The following is a 14,403-nucleotide window of genomic DNA, read 5'->3' on the forward strand; positions in this document are numbered from 1 at the left end:
CTCTATCTGAAGCTCTGTTACTCAAATTAGACTTTAATCTGGGCTTTAATTTAATGCAATCTGATTAGAAAGAGCTGATTTAGCTGGAACTACAACAGGAAAGAGCATTGAGCATTGTGTCACCATGGTAACTTCTAAACATGCAGCCATACACTTACATGTAAAAGTAACAAGAGTCACGTAAAATCACCAAAGATACTCCTATACCTTCCACACAACAGAAATATCCACTTTTGATGTAAAACTAAAGAGTGCAAAGATTGAGACTTCGACAATGCACAAAGGTTGTCCCCTTAGCTTACCTGTATGATTCCTATGCAAAATAAACACATTTCATGGGGGCTTGGTCTCATCTGATTGTATGGAGGATGCAGACAGGGAGAGTTGATACAATTTTGAAACTGCGGTGATGGGCAGCTGCCGGCTGTTTAATCAACAGTGATGAATATTTGATGGTGCGGTGGTGGGCGAAGCGTGGCCACTCTCCTCATTATCCCGACCGTGTGTACACTGGAGATATATACAATACTCACCATGAGGGCAGGACTCCTCCACTCACAAGATGTGCCAATACAAAAGCGAAAAATCGTGATCAATATAGTAGTCATATAAAAGTTAAATGTAGATATGTTTGGTTAAACTGTTAAAATTAATTAATACTCTGTTTGCACATGTTCAGCACCATGGATAGCAACTCTTAAAGTTCTCCTCAGGTTGAAGTCTGTGTAATCCCTCAGTCGTCCACGTATCAGGTTGAACCAAAAAAGGTCTATATATTTTGTTAACACTTTGGTAACATACTTTTGAACAGAAATGAAGCTAAAAATAAACATGTATATAGCATTAATCAATGAAGAAATTGTTTATAAATAAATTAAGTAATCGTATGTGCGTCTGGTATTTTAACTTCACTTGCACACTTCTTGTTGATGAAATGGAAGCACTTACTGATTACTTGTGCCAATATCTTTCATTCAAGTTATCTACTTCTCTGGGCAAACAGTATTTCCCATATTTCCCATAGTATTTCCTTACATTCAGCTAACCCATGAAATTGAAATATGCACTCCCAGCTTCTTCAGCACCGCGGACAGCGACAACCAAAATACCTCACATTAACTCATTATATGATTTTAAACAACCTCTTTAAAACTTTTCTTGTCAGGAGATAAAATAGTCAAATGACACATCATCTGTTTGATTGTGTCTCCACAGATCACTGCTCTGGTCTGATCATCGTGTTTTCAGTGGCCAGGGCTTTGTATTTGGCGTCTGGAGCCTGTAAGAGTGATGACGACAGGGAGATGAGTTCAACGGAGGGTTCAAAGAGCACTCTGCCAGAGGCTACAGCAGCTCTTACAAGAGAAAATTGGGAAATAAATGACATTTAGGTAGTAGGGCACATTTTGCACAGAGTGACATTCAGGTGGGGAAAGGTATTTTTTAGAATGAAGTAACACATCTAAACCTGTTCTGTTCGGACATTGACAAGTGTTTTGATATTTTAGGACTTCAAAATGGTGTCAAGCAAAAGGGCTTCATAAATCGGGGTTAACTTATGATGGAGGAGGCTTTGTTTCTTCAGAATTTGATCCAAGATAGGACATGACAGGAAAGCTCAAATAGGGAGGACTCAAGTACTAAACAGAGGGGATTACAATTTATATGGATGAATATAGCTGAATATGACTTTGAAATTTTAACATATCTTTAATGCAACTTAAGTTGTGTTACAAAAAGAATGTAATGTAAAAAGAGTCTGATACAAGTTAAGACAATTAATGTGTTTGCAATGACTGCTATAACTTTTAATGATGTATTTTTTAATTACAGTCCCAGAGTGCGGCAGATGGACATTTTGGAGCTAGATCCAGGGCAGATAATGGCAGTGAGTATTCTGGGAAATAAGAGGCTTTATCACGGCCTCTGATGTTCCAACATTTGGTGCAGACTGGAACAAAGCTGCAATACAATAAAAACGTATTAAGGGGTTCATTGGCAGTCTCAAAATTCATCTATAAAGTCTGGTACTAGTATTTTTACCTTGTTTTGTTATTGTTTGTACTATATATTATTTATTGGCTGTGCAAAATCTCCAAAGCTAAAATATGCTGTTCCCTTCTTCTTGGTGAAATGGTCAAATATGAAAACGGGTGATGTGTTTGTTGGGGCGTTTCGTACAAATACAAATCTAAATTACACATTTTGCTATGCAGCCTACCTGCATATCCATAGCATGCATTTCCATTTATCCATCACTGGCTACATGACAAGAGGTCAGCCCTTGAAGATCAAATATTTTTCTTACTAAATGACGGATTTATTAGACAAATAAGTTGTTCGTCTGACTCTGAACCCTCTGTGATTGAAATATACCCCTGTGTCAACAGTACCGCCTCTCTGTGCGCATTCTGAGCGGAGGAGGGCTGCCACTGCGGATTACTGAGCAAATATGAGTGGGAAATGAGTGCAGATCTGAGGGATCTACCCTCCGCAGCCCAGCTTTGACATTTCCGTCCAAAAGGCCAGCCTTCTGTGTGGTTAGATCAGTACCACCCGCAATGGGAGCTCTTATTTTTGTTTAAAGACTTTGGAAGAAACAAACAGGAAAACAAAAACTTAAATAAGTTCAGACCCTGCGTTATCAGTTAGGTTTTATATGAGCCTGTAGCATTGTAATTATAATGGTATCATCCATCTTAACCTGGCGCCTAACAGCTGCGATTAGACCTGGATCATAGGCCCACTCCCCTCTGCTCTGAGCTACAGTAAAAAGTCGGCCACTCGTAAATCTAAGTGCTGCGTTTCCATAACATGCGCTCACATCATTATTTCACCGGCGTAGTGTCACCCACTTTCTCATCTCATCTGTCAGGAATCCAATTTCCCTTTATTTACATCCACACTGGAGATTAATTACTCCCCAGTAGTGGCCTGAAGGACTTCAGATATGAGCTCCTGTAGGCTCCACTCTGCTCCAGTCTCAAAGCTTGGTGCTGTAATGGATCCATTGGGCAAAAAGAGGCAAGAACCTGAAATCTATTACATAATAAAATACAAAAAATGTAGCTGAAGAGGTTTTTAGACTTTGAATGTAACCCTTTACCTGTATGAAGCTTATGATAGGTCATATATATTTTGATTAGTTGTTCAAAGACAGGGCAATCACATAAAGGTAAGGTTTTAATTAACATTACTGCATCACTGAAGGACCCCATTCTGAAATGACATCCCAATATTCAAACTTAAGTTGTGCTGTGTTGAATCAGTTCTAAACAGACATGGATCATCTATCAGTATTTAATAAATTATTAATAAGATCTATGCTTTCTTAAAATAGATCCAACATTCAGCCCATTGTTTAAAGTTTAGTTAAATTAACAATTTCATTTGACATTTGCCCATCCTAAATGTACAGGTCTATCTATAATGCAATGCAATTGTTAAATTCATAAAGGCCCAACAGGATTTTAAAATACATATAGGCTGAATTTGTAAAAAAACAAATATTTATGTACCTAAACTTTTTATAAGCTACAGTGTCCAGTAGATTATGTTTAAATTTGAATAGCCGTTTTAATTTACCGTAAGCTATTTGTGTATGAAGTTGCCCTCTGTCGGACATACCACACGCGTGGGAAGATTTCTCAGTGATATCTAACGGCGAGGAAGGCCCGAGTGAATCTCTACGGCCCAAGTGTGCCCACCTCGCTCGCTCATTTCGTGCGCCATGACGCAGCGGTGCTTTTGCTGTTGAACTAGCATGGTAGCGTAGAAGTCGTCGCCAGTGATGAAATAGCAGTTGATTAATAGAAGGCTGTGTCGTAACGGGCTGACATATGGTAGGCGAGGCAGCTGGGGACGGTACCTCGGGCGTCCCCTACGGCCATTAACATATTAGAGGCTATTGTGCAGGCAGACAGTCCGACTTCATCCCGGGCTCCTGTGCAGAGAGACAGCACCCCAGAGCTGTTTGATATAGGTTTTCAATAATGCATTAGTCTTCTGTCCGGGACTAGAAGGAGCGGCACTTTAGTGTTAGTGTAGCAAATACTGTGGCTATCTCAGATGCTAACTTTTACTGGAAATAAAATGGTGAAGTTATGCTGTTAATATTTAGCTGTTGCGAAATTACGCGCAAAAAATGTAACCAGAGACGGGCCTAAAATTGTTAAAATGTCTACTCAACAAAAAAAAAAACAACATTTAAAGTGTGGGAATGTTTTCTTCACGTTTAATTATTTTGTTGAAAAAGCCAAGAATAAGGAGCGTGTCTATGTGGCGATAAACGCTTGAGCAGCTCACAGAAGAAGCCCGAAAGCTCTCAAAAAAAATGTTGTATTTGATATCAGCGGCAAGCACGATTAACATTACCTTACCATTGCGTTTTAAAGTGTGTTCATGAAGGCGACTCGTGGAAATATAGCAGCGGAAGTTTACGTGAAAATTTCAAAGGTTTCGAAAATACAGTTGAGTCTATTTTTAATCTTCCGTCTTCGTTGACAGATATAAACAGTTGTGATTTATAGTGGATTTATTTTCAAATTATGGTTATTACATTTTTTCCCTTTAAAATAAAGGTATTATTATTATTATTATTATTATTGTTGTTGTTGTTGTTGTTGTTGTTGTTGTTGTTGTTGTTGTTGTTGTTGTAGTAATTATTTTTTCATTTTTTTAATCTGTATATTTCCTAATTATTAATTCGGAATTTGGCACAATATTAGTCTTGAATAATCAACAAACATGTTTACATGTAACTCAACTCATCAATATATTATACAATTTTGCACTCAACAGCTAGAATCAAAATTACGCATCATCTCTTGAAGCCATTCACGAAAGCAAAAGTGTGTGTGTGTGGGGGGGGGGGGGGGGGTGTGCGCGCGCGCGCGTGTGTGTTTGTTTGTTTGTTTGTTTGTTTGTTTGTTTGTTTGTTGTTGGGTTGTTGTTGTTTTTTTGTTGTTTTTTTTTAGTTTATTAGAAGATTGCTGGAACACACCTCCCTGTTAAATTTGGCTTACAGAATGAATAGTAACAATGAGAGGACAACAGAGGAGCGTGGACAGTGAGGGAAGGAGACAGACATTTCCATGATACACAAGTCGCTGCAAGTTGTAAACATACTTGTGTGTGCACAAAAGTAAAATATTACTTACACAACGTTTCTGTAACAATTAACACGACAAACAACGTGGTGGTCTCAATATGAAAACAGGCATTAAACAGTGACTTACACCACCCACAACATCAGGTCTACAGTAAATCTTCCTCTATGGTGCAGTGACTTATCCAATGCATAGTGTTTGCACTGCAAACTCGATGATCCTCGGATATCTGCTCCCGGGAGCAGACAGGCTCTCAATCTGTTGAACTTTGTGTTGAGTCAAATAGTGAGATAGACCTAATTTATCCAAAACACAGGATCACTGTCCTGATTTATAAAGTGATGTCTTTATATACAAAACATTTAACCAATCTAATAACCTAAAGGGTCTTTGTGCAAATTTAAAATAAATATAAATATCTATGTGACAGCTTATTGACAGTTTCTGTCTGGGAGACGGTTTTCATGCAGGCCTAATTCATTGAAGCCATTAAATTAAGAAACTAAATTAGCAGCCTTCAAATAATAAATAAATAAAACATGAAATGAACAGACTAATGAGTTACCAACACCGACTGAGTCAAACCAAAACACATGTTAATAATCAATGAGGTAATTCTTAAATGGCTATATTTCAAATCATAGGCCTATAAAAAGAACTTGCTATTGTAAAAAGCAAATCACCTTCTTCCATGTGTTTTAAAAGGCAATGTCGACTAAACTTTCCCTCGAAAAACTGAGCAAAATGTGTGTCTGTTATTTGCATACTTCACATTCGCCGACAACGTGAAAATAATAAATGATGCCTTAGAAGTGGGGATCTAAAGCCCATTGCGCACCAGCGTGGAAAACCGCTGGAGACAAAAGACTGAAAGTGGTGTCTTTATAGTGTCCCTTGGTCCCAAATTCAGTCATTTTTCTTTTAGTAAATTTTCTTCACTCATCAGTGAGTAGCAGAGAATTTCAACCTCTTCTGCTTCTGTCTTTGGTTACAAAACCACACTCGCACGACATTCTTTTTCAAGTCCAACTTTTCTGCTATAGCAGCAATTTTCTCCGACGAAGGCCGAGGCTGGACGGCAAAGTATGCCTCTAAAGACCTCTTTTCAGGCGCAGCTATGGACGTCCGCTTGCGTTTCTTTTCGCCCCCGTTGAAAATGTCAGGTTTGCTCATTTTCTCCCGCTGGGCCCCCTCGGCCTCCTCCAGCCAGGCCTGCAGGATAGGCTTGAGCGCGATCATGTTGTTGTGCGACAGCGTCAAAGACTCAAATCTGCAAATTGTACTTTGACTCAGTGACCCCACGCCTGGAATTTTGAGATTAGCCAGCGCGCCGCCCACGTCCGCTTGCGTTACCCCTAGTTTGATCCTACGCTGTTTGAAGCGCTCCGCGAAGGCCTCGAGCTCCCGTGGGTCCGTGTCTGAGTCATTGATGGAGGGCAGTCCAGTGTTAGGGACCTGGCCGCCTCCGTGGTGGCCCGGTATAAGGCCGTGGTGCGTAAGGGGCGAGTTCATGCTCATTGCGGCCTGATGGGACAGATGCCCCAGGCCGTGCATGTGAGAGTGGTGGTGACCAGCGGGGGAGCTGGAGATGAGTCCCCCTCCACCTCCTCCGCCTCCGCCGCCACCTCCACCGCCTGTGCCATCGTGCGCACCCCCGGTCATGAGCGAAAGCGACTGGGAGCTGATATGGTCCATGAGGTCAGGGGGCTCCATGTTGCCATGGTGATGGTGGTGATGATGATGATGGTGCGCGAGTGGCACCGTGGACCCGGATGAGCAGGGCACAGTGCTCATCGTGTGGTACGTGGCGTCCGGTTTAAACGGGTGCGTCTTGGCCTGGGACACGGCGATGTCCACGGCCGCCAGAGCTTCTGCGCGCGCCAGGAGAGTCTCATCTAAACTGGCGAAGATGTTACTCTGCAACTGCGCACACCAAAAGAGAGAAGAAGTAAGGTTAATGTGTTAAAGTTTATGTAAAGTGATTAAAAGTTGTAAAATGCATAACTGGGCTGTTTCAGAACCTGCGGAAGAGAGCAAATATCGTATAACTTAACTAAGACAACACTTGGCTGCCAAGTAGATGTAAAAAAAACAAAAACAAAGTGAAATTCTGAGAAAATAAAAAAGATGCCCTGTAAAAGAGAAAAGTAAACAGTGAAATGAAATGCAATGGAACAAATGGAAACACTAATCTATGACTTTGGGAACGGCTAACGGATGAACACATTTTGCACATTTTCCAGCTGCTATTTCTAAATTCTATTATATATATATATATATATATATATATATATATATATATATATATATATATATATATATATATATATATATATATATATATATATATATATATATATATACTTTTTTTTTTAAGAATTTGCTACAATTCAGATAACTTGTCATTTTACTGGGTTAAACGGTTAAACGTAGGTGCATATCAACAACAAAATGCCAACTTGTTTTGTTTCTGAGCAGCAGTGTAATATCCAGTCCAATGCGGGATCCTTATTTTAATCCATAATTTCGGTCATTTGGTTAGAAAGCACCTAAGTACTTCTCTGTCCGACCCATGCATAATATTTTAGTCTTGCAGAAAGCTCTTTGTGTGCTTTCAAAAAGATCACAGACTTCCGAGTGACTGCCGTGGAACACATGAAAAATACATTAAGTGTGCGTCTTAGCTGGATGTGCCTCGGAGCTTGTTATTACGCACAGACTACGCTACATGCAGGAGGCACGAAGACACAAAAAAACAAGTTTTGGAGAGATTTAAATTACCTGTGGAGTCTGCAGACAAGCTCTCCGGATCGCTTCGGAGCTGGAATGCAGGGTGGTGTACTTGTGTTCGGGTAGAGAAGGGTGCATGGCGAAGTGCGGCTGTTTGCTGTTCATGGACATCATCTTGGCGAGCGTCTCCAATTAAAGTGCACAAGAAGAAGGGGGGGAATCGTCTACAAGAGCTGGAAAACTAGTCATAGATACACAGTGATCCCCTTTGCCTATCCGGTTAATGATGCAGAGTAGAGTTCGCGGGAGCAGCCTTGAGCCCGGAGATCACAGAGATGCCTGCAGTCTCTCAGACGCACTTATCTGTCTACTGTTTCCCACTGCTGGGGATGAGAGAGCCTCTTACACCTGAGCGCCTCAGATCTCGTCAAGCCCGGACTCTGCTGCTCTCGCGAGACAAACATGGGCAGAACAGCGAGCAGGCTGACAGAAAAGCTGCTCACAGGGCACGGGCTGCAACATCTGGAGACTAGACGCTTGCGTTTTCTTTTCTTTTTTTTCTTTTCTCCTCAAGGATTCGCGTAGCTACCCTCACGCTGGGTGCTAGTGTTATTTTAAAGGCACATACTGTAAATGCTTGCGTCAACTAACTGAAAGCTATATAACCTATTATTTAGCCTAAAAAACACAGCTTTTTTAAATTAATCCAATTACAACCACAAATCTCACTCGTTATATTTGGTTTAGTGAAGTGAGTTGGGTTATTGCTCAATAACTTGAAATCGTTGATGTAAACTTTCCTTCTAGCATTATCAGTCAATAGGTTATATAACCATAGTATAAATGTCTCTAAATAATGCTAGGCAAGGTGTAGGCAATTGGATAGACAATTGCTAAAAATTTAGGCCTATTATAACTCAGATTGCTTTGATCCATGTGTTTTTGTCAATTAAAGCAAACGAATACAAAAGCGGGGGCAAATTGTTTTTTTTTTTAGTTTTTTTTTAATTAATTAAATATATAAGGCAAAAACGTTTTAAATTGTCTTTACTCAGTTTCACCAAACAAATGACACCATTGACTTTCATTAAGACCCATCAGATGAGCACTAAACAAATTGATTTAATACACTAGCGTCACCCAATTCATTGGGATTAAATTAATTAATCCCAATGAATTAACACTTCATTTATTCAAGCCAAACCACAAAGGCTGCTCAATTAAAATTTCATGCAGTGATTAGAGGTGTGTGAAACATACAGGATATCATTACATTTACATAATAAATAAGCCTCTTTTGTGTTGCAATACATTTACAGAGCATGTGAGGTCCCCAATGTGTGCCATGTGAATGCGTTATTAAGCGGTGTTATGAGTTGAAAGAAGATAATTTACAACATTTGTATCAAAGAAAAGCAATTTCAAACAATACACAGTGCTGTAATGACCAGTATATCAAATGCAAAGACAAATAGCTTGATTGCATATTTTTATTTTTTCCATATAATTTTTTTTTTTTTTTTTTTTTTTGAGCTTGCTAAGAGCGAACACATTTCTATTTTTCACTATTTTCCTTCACTTTTCTGTTATCAAAGCAGTACTAAAACTCTGCACAATAGTCAAACTTTACAGATCACAAAAATGAACAAGAAACATTTAGTTACAAAGCATCAATTCATGTCACTTGTAATTAAACAAGATTACAAACAGTGCCTGATCCCTTTACATGAGCTTGGACATTTTAGTGGGACTGCTTGTGGTAAAGGGGCCGTAGGACTTCCTCTTTGTCGCTTGCAACATGTTCATTGTGTTTCCATCTCTTGCATTTTCAGGTTTGTCACTGCAATAGGAAGAACAGCCAGCTTTGTTTGGGTCCCGCTGACATGCAGCGCCATCCTTGTTTTCATCCAGCAAATCGAACAACAGCTCAAAGGACAGTTCGTCAGTCTGGGAGGGTCCAGCATCTTCACTACTAACAGGTAAAGGGACTTGTTTGACACCCTCTTTGTTAGGAAGCTTTAAGTCTGTAGTTTTACACTGGACTGGGACAAAGGCCGAGGTGATCTGTGTTTCTGACACTAAAGTAGCTTCTAAATCTTTTGAAGGAGAAGACGCCAAGGAGATCTGTGAACTGTGGCTGCTGATGCTCTCTCCATCCAGCATCATGGAGTCCAACTCAGATATTTTATCCAGATAAGCAGCATCCATAGATGCTTCACTCATAATCGTCTCATAATTGTTAGATGCAGCTCCTTTGAGTGGACTCCCTTTACTTGGGCCAGGACATGGTTCTTCAGGAGGTTTAGACTTGTTCCAGATATCCCAGAACACTGGCTTGGTCTCTGCTTCAGTGTCTGGATTCAATTTATTTAGACTCATAAACTGAACCTTACTTGGAGTGGGAAATTCATCAAAATCAAGCCTCCTTAGATAAGAACTAGGCTTAAATACAACTTTTTTCTCTCGGACCCCAGGACTTTTCAATGTTAAAGAGCGAAAAGCTGAAGATGGAGTGGTGTGCATGAAGTCAACACTGGCGCCGTTCAACTCCTCACTTTTCTGCTTTCCCGTCAGAGTCTTCTTAAATTCTGTGTGATTTCCCGACGGCAGGAACATCAAGCTATGGTTTTGAGAAAATTTCCGACAGTCTGACTCTGGGTTGCTACAGATGGACAGACGCTCGTTGTCACTCAAACTCCTCATCATCATGTTGATTTTCTGTTGCTGTGTGAAGTCTTCAGGCCCACTCTTGTTGCGTTGCCGGACTGGTTCCTCTAATTCAGCACCCTTCTTCTCTGACTTTTTGATGCGTGACTCCAGCTCCTCTATGTACTGGTCACTGCGCTCCAAAGCCCGCTTTAACTGGTCTATGTTACGTTCATACTGCTGGATTTTGGCCTCAAGGGCTGCTACTGTGAAGCGTCCAAACCTGCAATAAACATCATCTTACATTATATAAAGTTAGAAAATGCAAGTCTATCGATTAAAAATACTGTATGACATCAAAATCACTAAGATGAGTGATGGAGCTCAATAGAACTGTGATTTTAATCTATTTTTATGAAAACATTTTTACTAAACACTGATGAGCAGGTAAGAAAAGATGCTGGAATTAAAAATTCATCAGCAGGAGTTGGTAGCGAACTTACTTTTGAGGCGATCTGCTTGCAACCTCAGCTTTCAACCTCATGTTCTCTTGTACAAGGTCAATATTTTGAGATCGTAAAGCCTTGTTTGCCTGTAACAAAGTTGATTTAACAAAGAATATTAGAGTTTGTTGCGAATTCGATGTATTAAATGCAGTATACCTCTTTAAGCCTGTCCATGTCTTGCTTTACTTTCTCACAAGCATCAGTGGCAGCCTGAAGCTTATTGGTCAGTTCATCCAGGATGAAGGAGTCCACTCTTTTGTCATCAGTGACCACAGAGCCAGGATCCAGAGCAGTTTTCAGTTGGGACTCCAAATGTTGATTTTTGTTTTTTAGTTCCTCATTTTCTCGGATGAGGCCTTCAATTTCATCCTAAATAACAATTGAATAAATCATGATTAACAACAAAGCTTAATATAATATAGCAGCCATCAAAGAGTGACAAGGAAAGACTATTCTACAAAATCAAAAATCTTTGCTAAACATTAACAGTTACAAGGTAAACTTAAAGAGTCATAAATATAGGTCATAGGTACAGGTTTGTATAACAACTGTTTTGTATACAAACCTCATACTCTCTAAAAAGCAGCTCCACTCTTGTTTTTCGCAAGCATTTCCTAGTAGAAGTGCTTTCTTTGTGATCACTCTCATTTGTGCCTCCTGGAGAAAAGAAAACATTGTGATTACAAAGTTTAAGTTGTTTGCTTAATAAATCATATGTAGGGAAAAACTATTGGCAACCCCTTCCCTTACATTGCGTCACTAAAGCAAACGTGATCACCAAGACAAGGGTTGACAGATTCTCAGCACACATGTGATTTAGTGCTACAGTACAACAGTAACGTTAAATTTCGGAAGAACACAGCAAATTGACATACAATTTAGCGTTAAAGCCATGCACCTCTACCACCAACCTGGATAATAAATCCTATCTCTATGAAACTGAATACGCCTTATCAGGTTGGTGATGCTTGTATTTACATTGGACTACATGCAGCTGAAGCCTCATTGGATTACCTCCCCGCCTGTGTGTCCGGATCCGTACTCACCAATGATTTCTCTGCAGGGGTTCTCTGCCGTGATGGGCACTCTGCATGTGGGGCACTGGCTCGCTTTCTTTAACCACATCTCCATGCAAGTCGAGCAGAACACGTGGTTGTTGGCACATATCACGGGTTGCCTGACCTATTTAAAATAATTATAGTATTAGTGTATATATAAATCAGCCAACAAAAATGAAAAATAAATTACCATATATGACGTGAAGAAAAAAAAGTTATCTAACGTTAGCTTTTAGATTAGAATGTTGATGGGGTTGCCAAGCATTTTGTAAACGATCCAGTTAGTTCAAAGTTTACCGTAAAACATCAAATATCAAAGTTGACTCACCTTTCCAAGACATATTTGACAAGAAATCGGTAGAGTCAGTGACAGTGTTGATGCTTGAAAGTTTAGGGTCATGTTTTGAGGGAACAGACAATGCAAACACGGAGCAAACTTACACAAAGAAGTTACAAATTTCCCACCATAGCACAAATATGGCGCGCCCCCGGTAGCGACTCTCTGCTACGGAGAGTCGGGAGGACATAAAAGGCGCGTACGCAAAATTTCAGCATAGAGAAAATTCTTCGGTTAAATGATCAGGTATTTCATTCTAAGAACTTTGATTAAAACACAAACGTAGTTAATACATATATACTGGAGCACATTTCTGCTAATATATATGTACGTATACGTATGTATATAATGGGTTTCATTATTTGTTATTTTGGTAACTAGCGTGCATTTTAGCCCATCCCAGAGCCTATGACCCCTCTGATAACTTCAAAATTAAAGTAAGATAATATTTAATTGGTTATGGTTTAGAGGTGATTAAGTTAAACGTAAGGACACGTTTAACTTAATGAGTATGTCCTACGTCCATTTTTACTAGGACATAGGACATTTAGTCGACATTTACTAGGCCAAATAAGCAATCATTCGTTGCTGCAGCCCCAAAACATGGGGCTATCTGACAATGGGGTTAAATACTTAAAACTGCAAGTTTCGACCTGCTTATTATAAATATGATGAATGGCGTTCATCTCAGGTACACAGACTAATTTATAAGTAATGTCTCATAGTGGTGTACCATTACCATAATTTTGAGTGTAGATATTTAAAATGGCATCACCAGCAGTTACACTCTGCAGACCCATTACTCATATCTAACCCAACATGTCCTGCTCTTCATCGTATCTCTAACCAGAACAATCTTTCCCCTCATCTAATATGATTACAATTGACTGACTACAAATAGGCTTGTACAGTGATCCTTAGAAACATCTCCATTAAGTACTTTGTTTAGTTCTTTTTTTCATGACGTGAACCTTAAGAAAAAAAGACAAAGGGCCTATTTATAACGTTTTAGAGCAATTTGTGTTATCTTGTGCCTTAACAAGTTGACACTGAAATAAGTAAAACTCAGCTAAACTATTCTATGATAAACTTTTTTCAGCTATCTTTTGGTAATAAATAAAAGTTATCCAGGAATACTCATTAGAAACTCAAAACTATTAATGACAATGACAAAATATATATTTTGTTCCCACAGCTCGTAGTTGCCCTGTTTTTATTGCTTTGCAACAGGCTAGGCTTTAATTGATGACAGTCAATTAATCACTGCTGGTACAGATGGCTGCTGCTATTGATCTTGTCCCAGCGCTTATTTTTCATCTCTAAATGACACCAATCGCCAGCTTTGACCAGCATGTGTAATGGACAGTGAAGAACCAATGATCCGAGTGTCAATCTCAAACTGGTGAGGCTAGAGGCTCCCTTCCCCCATCACTGCATCTAATAGCATCTTTAGCATTTAGCAGAGAAAGGTTTAGACTGCCCTAAGAGCACACTGCACGCTGGTGCCCAGATGACCTTTTCTGTTTAAAGCTTAATCTGTGACAAATGCTTTCTTTAATTAGCCTGATCCCCCCTGCTGCACTGTCACTGCCCAGCCCCTGTCGGGGAGGAGGAGCCCTCTCTCACATCAGCCCTAGTTTTGTATGTGCATAAATGTATCATATGACAATTGTCAGTGAAAACATTTTGAAAATGCTTAGATCATGAATTGGCCTTATTTTTTATTTTTTTTTCGAGACATTTTAAATCCATTTACCCAAACTTAGTAATTTCTGTAAAGCAGGCTCTCAGAACTATTATTTTAATTTGATTTGAACATGTTATATTTGCAATTAAAATTTTTTGGTTATTAATATCCAATCTTATTATATGGAGTTTTTTATTCCCTTTTATAAAAATTGAAATAATGCAGAACATTTTGGTATCTATTTTGTCCATTATCAAGTGTCTATGCTATGCATCCTTTGCTGTAAACACACATAAAATAGATGCATAGCTACAAATCCAGGTTTTATTGG

General features: G+C 39.4%; 2 protein-coding genes across 2 annotated transcripts; both read right to left on the reverse strand.

Annotated features, from left to right (window-relative positions):
* Nucleotides 1-5,034: 5,034 nt before the first annotated feature.
* pou4f1 (POU class 4 homeobox 1) lies at nt 5,035-8,197 on the reverse strand. The gene is made up of 2 exons (XM_033991943.2): nt 7,890-8,197; nt 5,035-7,031 (listed from the first exon to the last, which is right to left on the reverse strand). Exons 1-2 carry the CDS (start codon nt 8,010-8,012, stop codon nt 6,051-6,053), a joined length of 1,104 nt encoding a protein of 367 aa, XP_033847834.1. The 5' UTR covers nt 8,013-8,197; the 3' UTR covers nt 5,035-6,050.
* An 814-nt stretch (nt 8,198-9,011) lies between these two features.
* On the reverse strand, nt 9,012-12,543 carry obi1 (ORC ubiquitin ligase 1). Its single transcript, XM_033986427.2, has 6 exons — nt 12,377-12,543; nt 12,037-12,172; nt 11,556-11,647; nt 11,147-11,359; nt 10,988-11,076; nt 9,012-10,767 (listed from the first exon to the last, which is right to left on the reverse strand). The coding sequence occupies exons 1-6, from the start codon at nt 12,446-12,448 to the stop codon at nt 9,561-9,563; spliced, it is 1,809 nt and encodes a 602-aa protein (XP_033842318.1). The 5' UTR covers nt 12,449-12,543; the 3' UTR covers nt 9,012-9,560.
* Nucleotides 12,544-14,403: the final 1,860 nt, after the last annotated feature.

The sequence above is a fragment of the Periophthalmus magnuspinnatus genome, chromosome 3 (genome assembly GCF_009829125.3).
Source record: "Periophthalmus magnuspinnatus isolate fPerMag1 chromosome 3, fPerMag1.2.pri, whole genome shotgun sequence".
NCBI classification, from domain to species: Eukaryota; Metazoa; Chordata; class Actinopteri; order Gobiiformes; family Gobiidae; genus Periophthalmus; species Periophthalmus magnuspinnatus.

What these genes read in the sequence shown, in the direction of transcription:
- pou4f1 (XM_033991943.2), bottom strand. Translation starts at nt 8,012, where the DNA reads ATGATGTCCATGAACAGCAAACAGCCGCACTTCGCCATGCACCCTTCT. An exon ending in CTTGTCTGCAGACTCCACAG is followed by an intron (nt 7,032 to 7,889) that starts GTAATTTAAATC and finishes TGGTGTGCGCAG; the next exon opens with TTGCAGAGTAACATCTTCGC.
- obi1 (XM_033986427.2), bottom strand. Translation starts at nt 12,448, where the DNA reads ATGACCCTAAACTTTCAAGCATCAACACTGTCACTGACTCTACCGATT. An exon ending in GTCAAATATGTCTTGGAAAG is followed by an intron (nt 12,173 to 12,376) that starts GTGAGTCAACTT and finishes TATTTTAAATAG; the next exon opens with GTCAGGCAACCCGTGATATG. An exon ending in GCAAGCAGATCGCCTCAAAA is followed by an intron (nt 10,768 to 10,987) that starts GTAAGTTCGCTA and finishes TGTTTATTGCAG; the next exon opens with GTTTGGACGCTTCACAGTAG.